General features: G+C 30.6%; 1 protein-coding gene across 1 annotated transcript in view; it reads left to right on the top strand.

The window, feature by feature from the left end:
• The first annotated feature begins 6 nt into the window (after positions 1-6).
• Positions 7-10643, top strand: part of LOC118188887 (transmembrane protein 184B-like) — a 45910-nt gene continuing 35273 nt past the window's right edge. The window contains exon 1 of the mRNA XM_035359408.2: positions 7-385. Within this exon, the coding sequence (XP_035215299.1) occupies positions 382-385 (4 nt within the window). The 5' untranslated portion in view covers positions 7-381. The remainder of the gene's footprint in view (positions 386-10643) is intronic.

Genomic DNA, 10643 nt, shown 5'->3' with positions numbered 1-10643 from the left:
TATAAAATATATGAATCATATCTCCAATAGCTAAAACTTTAAGAAAGGACCTTCGTTTTATCTGACCGTTTCAAAATTCGATGATGGAAATAATTTCAATACATTTTTAAAAAAAAATGTTAAAATGTTTATTTGACAACTTAATGAATCTGGCATTTCGTGTTGTGATGACATCAGATTGTATTTTTCTTTATAATTTCTCATTATGAGGTGTGATTATTAGGCGGTAAATGAAAGAGTTCTTTGTTAAATAAAGTATCGGTGTTTATAGTACAAGGACGTGACGCTAACACATATTTCTATGCTCTTTGTTTGTTCCAAGATAGGCAATCTATATTGGTTTGTCTGCCTGCTTCCAACATCTGGAATCAGGTTTTTGCTATGGGTAATGAGGATTCATGTATATTTAAATCAAACTAATACTATATTGTATTTTGTTGCAATTTTATATCTCTTATGTTACTTTTGAATTATAGGTTATGCTTTTAAAATCAGTTTTAAGGTAGTCTGAATTACTAAAAAATTGTCAGACAACACCGTATGGAATGTTAACATTAAAATCGAGGTATTTAACATCTGAGTTATTCTGTTTAATCACTGGAATTCTTGGATACGAGATTTTTTGTTTCGCCTTTATGCCCTTATTCATATGACGAATCTTCGTTTATATATAATATATATTTGTATTGCTTTAAACAGCTTGTTAATTTAGCTGTTGGGTATATAATAAATTTTAATCTGGATTTTAACTTCTGACATTATTTAAGTTTGTGCTTATAGTTTTATGTCCAACCTCTTAAGAGTGTTAATTTATTTATGTTTAAATGCTAGTGGAACGTCTTAATTATAGATAAGTAAGATTTTCTCTCATTTAATCATTATTCTGGAACAAAAACTGAAACTTAAGAACTGTTTTCAATTAAATGTTATCAATAAAAGTGAAGTTGTTAATAAATTAACAGTTTTTTTTGACACATTTCTGTTTAGTAGTAAAATTATAATTCAAAGATAGATGCAAGTGTGTTTAATAAAAAAAAGCATTTGTTGCATTCGTTTAACAGCATAAGTCTTATATTGTAAATTCATCATTTTGTGTATCTGTTCTATTAAAATTCCTTATAGAACAAAATATTTAGACAAAATTTCTGTTTATCCAGTATTAACCATATTTAGATTTGGTAAGATATTTCTATAGATTTTAAAACAATTGGGTTATCAGTATATTTTTTATGTCAAATGAGGTGTAGTTTACTTATATACAAATGTTACTAAAAAGCATTTTTGTAGCAATACTAATGCTATTTTCTGAAGCATATTAATAGAGAAACTGAGATGGGTAATTTTTTGAACTGATATTTCTTTCAAAATATTTCACTGCAGTGAACAATTAGATTTTGCTTTTAAATTTGGAATTTTCTGAAAGTGCAATAGATTGGTGTGTTAATGGATTAGCTGAAAAGCTGGATTAGCTCATCAAAAGTATAAATTAGATGAACTTAGATTTTTCTGACCTACTCTAAGAGTGTGGAATATTAGTGATACTGTAGAATGTCAGTAATGCTGTTTGTTTCTTTAGAAATTAGCAAAAAAGATAGATTAGGATTGAACTCTTATGTTTTGAAAATGCTTATTTTGCCAAGTGAAATAACTTAATAAGAATGATTTAATCATCACTCAGATTTTGCTTATTTGGATTTTTTAGTATATTTTTGTGGATTTTTGCAAAAATGAGTAGAATTTTTATTATGGAATATGTATTGCATAAAAATGACAAATAGGTTTGATTATTCCTTGAATAGGTAGTTAGAAAGTCACTTGTGTAGGATGGTAAGGTTATAATTTTTTCTCTTGAGTATGTGTGCTTACATATATTGTTATAGATTATTTTATATTATGGGTTAGTAGCTGAAAGGAAGGTTACTTATATTGCTTTTTTTATGGGCAGTATATTTTCATTCAGTGAAGTTTGTAGACTGTTAACAAACACTTAGGCAAGTTATTGATATATCGTGCTCAGAAGGTGATGTACTGTCTTACTTTCTTTTTTGGTCCAAAATATGCACTAGGGCTTATTTTCGGGGGAGGGCAAAAATAAAAGTGTATTTATATATTTTTATTTAATATTTATTTTATACAGAATGCAGAAATTTAAATTTATTCAATTACAGTCATGTCATCTTCTTCTGGAACATCGTCATAAATAAAATTCTGAATTATATTCTGATTTTCTTCCAAATCCATTTCTTGTTGAATCATTGGTTCAAATCTCTCATGTCTTGCGATATAGCTATCGTTAAATGAATACTTCTTGTCTAAGTAGCCTGTTCATGGTGCATTGGAAACATCACTATCAGTTATTTTATCCCATGAATTTTTTACCCAATTCACAACTTCTTGTAAGCCTGGTTTTACAAAATTACCTCGATGATTTCTCACCATTCTGTTTTCAATATATTCATTGATTTCCATCTGCAAATGATCCTTGAATGGCTTGTTTATTGCAATGTCAAGTGTCTGGAGATAACCAGTCATTCCTGCTTGAATCATTATTTGATCAATCTTCCTCTCAGCAAGAAAGTTTTTCATGTCTTTAGCGCGGTGAGTACTGGCTGAATCCCAAACTAGTAAACCTCTATTCTGATCCCTCAACAGTGGTGGCAGCGTAAAATCAACCCACTTTCTTATAACTGCTTGGGTGCACCAGGCTTTTTCACTTTCACTGACATAAATTCCTCAAACACATTGAATCTGGTCTTTTTTACCTTTAGTGATTAAAAATGGCGATACTTTCTTGCCATCTAGACGAATCGCCAAAATACAGGTAACACGTGCACTATGGTAACCGGTAGAAGGAACGTAAATTGACGAAGAAGCCTTGTGGTGAACTGTCGTTTGAGCTCCTTGGCCTAGGAATACTGCGGTCTCATCCATAGCAATCATGTTGGAGAGTTGGTATTTCGAAAAATCGATGCCATCAACGAAAAGCGTAAACGCGAGTGCACGCTGAACAACTTCATTGTCTTCCAGCTTAAACAATGTTGTTGATCATTTTAGAGACAGTTCATATCGCTTAAGGAAGTTGTCCAACCAGTGTGACAATGCTTTAAATTCTTCTGTGGATATATCAAATTCAATTGCTGTTTCAAGGGTAAATTTTTGAATATCAGCCCTGCGCATAACCAAAGCCATTGCTCTCCTGCCTGCAATCCATTCCCAGATGCAATCTTCCAACTCAGAAAATATCGGCTGCCAACCTGATCCAACTCTGCGTTTTTTCTCATTTCCTTGGTCCACCAGTCGACACAGGTAATCGTAGTCTGCACGCCATTTATGAACCATATGGAGATCCAGCATCTTCTCTTTACAGAATGCTACAAGATTTACACCCCTGGAGTCTTCCACGATTCCCTTTTAGCGATAGCTCTTTTGTTTTGTACTCATTTTAACTGGGGTTAAAAATTATTCACTTTATTTTTAAATAAAATTACGTATGAGGAAATAATCATACTTACAAGACTGAAATGAATGAACGTTGTATACCTGCACTGTCGCTCAATGTAGACTGCTGCTTTATGTTGTATTTTTAACCAGTTCGCCGTTAGGAAAATCGCAAACATTTCGTGCCATTTTTCGCATCCAAAGGTAAACTTTTTGTATCTAAAATTGGGCTCAGAGTATTTCTTTCCCCCTTTCACCACCTGTGAAAGCCTATTTAGAAGTTCTGTTCAAATCAGATTGAACAGCGTACCTGTCACACTGAAGGATGGTGAATAACAACCCCCTAAAGAGCAACATAAAACACAAAGACTGGTGTAGTCCTTAGAGCAGATATTTTTCCCTCTGCATCCAACCCCAAATCTATTGCAATGTATATGTAATTTTTAATTGTCAAGAAAAAGCTTTATATAAAGTAAAAATAAGGACATTAGCTAGTATTTGAAATGTCCTTGAATTTTGTTTTATTATTTTCTTGATGGTCTGTAACAAAAAAGAAGAATTGAGGTTAATATAAATTCCAAGAATTAATTTGAAATGAACTGTAGAGGTAAACAATTAATTTCTCGGAATATTTTGTTTCAAACATTTCTCTGAAATAAGAGTATTAGGAAAGCTAAACATATTATTACTTAATAAATCAACAGCATTTTTTAATGAATTCTTTTTATCACATTATTTTAACTAGGGCTTATTTTTAGAGGATGTCTTATTTTACAAAAAGTTCCGAAAATCCCGATAGGGCTTATTTTCGGAGGATGTCTTATTTTACAAAAAGTTCCAAAAATCACGATAGGGCTTATTTTCAGAAAAAGAGGGTAACATGATTTTTGGTATTATCTTTTTGTATTAATAGTCAGCAAATGAACTTTGAAGATTGCAAGGTACATCAAATTAAAAAAAAAAAAAAAAAAAAAAAAGGGTATTTTTATATCTCCTGTTCAACTTGGCCGATTGATTAAGTTCAACTTGTGTTTTTCATGTTTTGAAAGTGTGGCTTAGAATGTAAATTAAATTTCTATATTTCATTGTTCCAACATAGGTATTTTGACACAAAATCGGATGTTTTCTGAAACGACATGCCAATTTTTTTCTGTATTTCAATTCTATAACCCAAATTATGCTTAAATTTCCAAATCTTGTGGAAAACTTAGAAAATGGTTTGAGAAAAATTTTTGCTTTCTGTCAAGAGTGGCAAAATTTCAGTTTGTGTTAACAATTTTCCGTTTCATGTTGCGCAGGTGGAAAAATGGCCTCATTTCTTCTTTCCAGCAAATATTTTTACTTTATATTTTTTAATCAGAGTTGTTTTCTGAGATTTTTTTCTGTTTTTAGAATTTCATTTTAATAATTTGAGTTGCTGCATGATTGAAAATTGTATCTTTTTCAATTCTTTTAAATTCTTTTAAAACTATGTATTTATTCATTCACATTGTGTACTTTAAGCATATTTGTTCATATAATTTTTTTAAAATTCAGTTTTATTTATTTGAATTCCATTTCTTTCAAAAATTCAAATATTTTTGACTTGGTATAAATCACAACGCCTTGGAAAACTGTATATTACATTGAAAGAGAAGATACTGTTAAGATTGGTTAATACATCTTTCAGTGGGCTGTTCATTCAGAAAAGATATATAAAGAGAGTGTGGTCTTTGGTTTTTTTTTTTTTTTTTTTTTTTTTTTTTTTTTTTTTGTGTGTGTGTGTGTCCTTTAATACTGTGAGCAATATGACCGGCTTTATCTGGTCATCAGAAGTTTTGCAACTTGGCATATATTAACTTATATTTTAAGATATTTTGCTTTCTTACTTTCTATAATAATGTAAATATCTTAATAAACGTAAGTTTATGAAAATACAAACTAAAATAAGTAATTATACAAGCTCAATTAATACATGCTGTTTAAAAACCGGTCTTCACCACAGATCTAAAATTCTGTGCTGCTCAAAGGGTTTGTTCTTAAGTTTGGGCTTAGTTGACAAAAGGTCTTTAATTTTACTCATCTGATATTTATGTCTCTTTTTTTATGACTGCTGTTTTGAGTGTGGATTAATATTTAGGGGGGATATTTTTTTGGCAATACATTCTCAAATATGTATTTGATGGGTTAACATTTGAATTTTTTCCTATGTCTTAATATAAACGGGATACTCAAGCTTTAGGTTTGAGATCGTGCCTGGATTGAAACACAAACATTTCAAAATAATTTCTTTTTTGTGAATGAAGAGTTCATAAAATATTACTTCAAAAACAATATTCTCTGTTTTGTGAAATGAGGTCCTTTATGGCACTAAATTTGGCGACTTACCAACGTTTTGGTAATTTAAAAATAAGTTTGTATACAAAATTTTTTATTCGGAGATATGCAAATTTTTTGACAATTCTTTTTATAAACATAATAACATTAATAAATATCATAAAAATGATGATAATATATTACAAATATGTTTAAGAAGTAACTTTAAAACAAAAGAATTTTATTTTCTGCTGCCATATTTTAACCTGACATAAGTTTCCACTTTGATGACTTAGGAGTATTTTAATTCAGAATAAGCCATATAATAAATGCTATAAAGCACAGTTTCTAAAATATCTTCAAAAAAACAGAAAAGGTACTGTAATTATTAGACCAAAGGGGTGTTGTTCAGAAGGACTATTAGTCTCAAAATGGCATTTTGCATCGAATCACTAAAAGCATTGAATCACTTTTCAAATTGTTGCCACCAAATATTATTGCCCTGTAATTATTTAAAGAAATTAAATAATGAATAATCTGCATGAGTGTATGTAGGTTTCTTTCACTGTGAAAAGACAACCAGGTACCAAGTCATCAAATTTTGAATAACGTAGTCATCCAACTGAATATGGGCCCATGGAAGCTTAATTTTTAATTTGTTTTATTATCTATTTCATGTTTTTTAGAGCTTTAACTAATTTATGATTAAAAACTCAATGATTTCAAAACGAGCAGTGACAATACTATATAGAATAAAACACTTTTATCTCTGGCATGCAAGGCTGTCTATCGGAAATTCTAAAGTTGTGTTGTTTTTAAGCAAAGGGCCGTTAGCCCAAATGCTCTGAAAACGTGTTTGTATGTGTAAATGAAAAAAATGTCCCTTTGGCGTAATATAAAATGCAAAAGCTTTCAGATTTTTTTTAAAATTAATTTCATATTTCTTCTTTTATATTTTTTCATGATAAGAGTTTTTTCCATGTGATTGTTTCAGACTATTTAAATGTATGTATATTAGTTTTCTCTTGAAAATTCACTTTTTTTCCCTGATTCCCCCCCCCCCACCTCCCGAAAACCTTTTGGCTTTCTTGCTCTTACAGGTGCCTTCATGGTGTAGTGATCAGCACACTGAGCCGGTAATTCAAAGATTCCTGCTGTTACAGAGTTAGGGAGAATTTTTCTTTGAAATTTTAGACCTTGCCCCTCAGAAGGTTTAGAAGGATTTGAAAGCAAGATTTATAGACCTACTGGAATTGGACCAGTTTTATAGGAGCATTGATACCAGTTTTATAGAAATTTCTGGAATTGTACCAGTTTTTTAAAAAAATTGTGATGAATTTCTTATCTTTTGGAGAATTTTTGGAAAAATAGTGAGCAGGATTATTTGAATATTCTTCTTTTGATACCAGAAGTCTTTCTCATGGCATGTTTATTTTCCCTTTATTTTCTAATCTTTCCACTCAATACAAGCATTAAAGCAATAAAAAAAAGCAAAGAAATTAGAAACTGACAATTTATTAAGAGATTCATCTTGTATGTCTCAGCACCTCGTACATACCTCGGTGCCTACCCTGAATTCTAAAAAATTTGCCATCCTTAAGTTTTTTTGTTTGGTGCTTCACTTAATTGAAAAATTCTCCTTAATTCACCTTTACTCATTCTGGCAACAGCTGTGACATTATATCATTTCTTATTCTCAATGCTTATTAAAGAAAAAAATTAGCAGTTTTTTCCCCCTATACATTTTATTTAAGTATAGCAAGAAGGAATTGATTGTATAATGAGAGAGAAAAGTATTCTTCAAAGGTACATAGTTGAAATATTAATAAATTAAGAGATGAAGCAGAAAGCAGTGGGAATATTGATTTGTTTATTGAAACACATAAACTTTAAAAAAAAAAAAAATGTTTAAGAGAAGAAAGTTGATGTAATTTAGCTAAAACATCTGGAAAATTTTCAAACTGAAAAGATGCATAAACATTTTATTGTTTGTTGTTGCTACAAAATGTAAATGTTTTGTAGCTTTTAAATGTATAATTAAACTAATATAATTTTAGAACCAGTATCATAAATTATAACTGCTCTAAAATGTTCTTAGTACTTTTTAGAAATAAAGAAGAAATTTTAATTGTAATTTTGTAAATATATTATGACTAAGGGTATGTAACTGTGTAATTTAATTATTTATAACTAACTGCTCACCCTTAGAAGTTACCTCTACATGTTAAGGGGACTTATCACCTTAACATATAATATTATGTGGGTATGCCACTTGATATAAAATTTGCATAGACCTCTGTACTGAGTGAGTATGTGATGAATGAGGCATAAAAGAAAGAATGAATATAAAGCAGTAGTAAAATTTAAATTAAAAGCCACTAATCTTCTTTAAAATTATTATAAGTGTAAAATATAAATGTTTCAAGACATTTTATAATTTAATGCTAATTCCTTGAAAAAATTTATGAAGTTATATTCTTGAATTTGTTTAATGATTAAGTTAAATATTAGATTATGTGTAATAATAATGCATCCTATTTAGCAGAGTTATTTTCTTACAAATTACAAAAGTGAAGTTTCACGTGTAGATAATTGCTTTAGTTTATTCATTTCCTATTTTCTTGATTGGTTCTTAATTTTTTTCATTGATGGCCCTTAAAACTACATATTTTCCAAATGCAGAAATGTATACAAACCCTGATAAATGAGAAAATTGTGTAATCGATATTTTAATTTTGAAGATATTTAGTACGTAGAGTTTTCTACTGTTGTACACAGCTTTGCCATTGCTTGACATAACTTTATCATCCTACTTATTAAAATATTATTTAATAAGTAGGATTTTCAGATCAAATTTTTCATTTTTACTTCCTTGTATGAAGTAAAAAGGAAGTATTGTAATCGCGAAAAGTTTCAGGCAGCATATTTCAATGAAAATATCCATTTTGACCGCAATCAAATGCAATTTAACGATGTTTTTGCATGATATCTGTCCGTAAGGACAGAATAAAAGACTCGTTTCCTCCAAAAAAATTATAAAACTGCTTTAAAATCAATTCTGAAGAGAATTTTTCGTGGCGTCTGTACGAACATATGTACGTGCGTACGTATCTCGCATAACTCAAAACGAGTAGCCTCAGAACGTTGAAATTTTGTATATAGGACTGCTATAGCTGTGCACCTCGTATTTTGGTTGCAATCGGCCGCACAAACTTATATAAATATATTTATATATATATCCACTCTGTTGCCCGGCTCAGTGATTTCAGTTTCTTTACTCTTATATGTTTGTAAATTGTACATTTTTTGCTTTAAAAATGATTGAATTATGTTTTTTTAATCTTCTGGTTAAGGTTTTTATGCCTTTAGTAAATCTGTATGCAATATTTTCAGAATTATCAACAATTTTAAAGCTGACTAGAAGAGAAACACGCTAATGTGACAATCAAAATCGTAAAAACAACCTTGTATTTAGCGTAGGTATAATGAAACACTCAATCGATCGTCGTGCTTCCATTTTATCCTTCTGTTAGCTATAAAATTGCACGGATTCTCTAGAAATTCAATTTTCAAGTCGGTTTCTCCCCTATTAATAAAATTCACCCTTCTATTCTAAAAGATTGCGTTTCTGTCTTGAATTCTTGGGGAATTTATAGTATATCGTGTCAGTATGGTTTAAGATATATTGGCCAAACAAAAAGAGCGTTGAAGTTTCGTATCAAGGAACATGAATCTTATGTCAGAAAAGGCGAAATTAACAAGTATTCAATAGTGTATCATAGTTGGACATTTAACCATAATTTTGACTTTGGGTCTGTAAAAATTATCCAAAAAGCTTCTTCCATAGGTGAATTGGATTTTCTTGAGGCTTTTCACATTCACAAAGATTTAGCAGGTTTAGTTAATGATTTGAAGTCCAATCCAGTCCTTCGTAATGCCTTTAAAATTCTACTATCTTAATTCAGTTATTGTTGCCGATACATGGCGTTACCTCCTCACGTTTGGTACTACCAGAGGGTATCAGATTTTGAGCGTGAAGGTGCATTTGCCCCTCGCTCCCTATTTTAACTTTGATAATTTTTCTTGTCTTTTATGCTTGATCAGATAGCCTGGGTCAGTAAATGTAGGCAGCCAGTGCAACTCTGATTAAAAATCCAGTTATAACCACGTGCAGTGCTGATAAGGACCACGTGTTTCTGAGACTCCTCCTTTATTTTCTTCTTTCTAGGTATTTCTTTCTTTTCTGAGGAGGGACCTTTAGCTGCCCTCGAAATCGATTGAGTGTTTCATTATACCTACGCTAAATACAAGGTTGTTTTTACGATTTTGAATTTTAAATTTGTTTAAGTGCCGCTAAGCCTAATATTTTTTTTTTTTTTATGGCTGCCGTTGCTTGTTTACATTTGAAACAGCAGACTAGTGGATTTGTTGCCAATCTAGAGAAACTTAGCTTAGCAACAACAAAGATAACGCCTTCATTTATTATTGCCAATTAAATCATGCTTAATCCTTTCTGGAATTTTATCGAGGACCCGCGAAGTGACAACTGAATTAATTGAATGAGAAATACTCAATCGTCTGTGAAAAACTGTTTCATTTTTGTTTTGTTTGCTTAATTTCTTTTATACATCATTCTAGCTTTATTATAGTATTTGAATAGAACATGTGGCAACGATTAGATAATTCTTTAAATGATATAAATTTTGTGCATTCTGAGCGTGAACTTGTCTGATTGGATTGTCTTGCTCCTTTTGGTACTTCTCTTCTTTCCCTTTTCTCCGTTTTCTCATCTGAGATTTTCTTCACGTCCGGATTTCTTTATGTCAAGTGCCCTTGGGCTGTATTCTGAAACCGGCAAAATTGCTCTTCGCAGTAGCTCGGTCAATTATAAAGTCGTATAATATGAACGA

The sequence above is a fragment of the Stegodyphus dumicola genome, chromosome 9 (assembly GCF_044657685.1).
Source record: "Stegodyphus dumicola isolate Sdum_Otavi_A_Nest chromosome 9, ASM4465768v1".
Classification (NCBI taxonomy): domain Eukaryota; kingdom Metazoa; phylum Arthropoda; class Arachnida; order Araneae; family Eresidae; genus Stegodyphus; species Stegodyphus dumicola.
The sequence above is the reverse complement of the archived record's forward strand: the minus strand, read 5'-3'. Positions and strand labels throughout refer to the sequence as shown.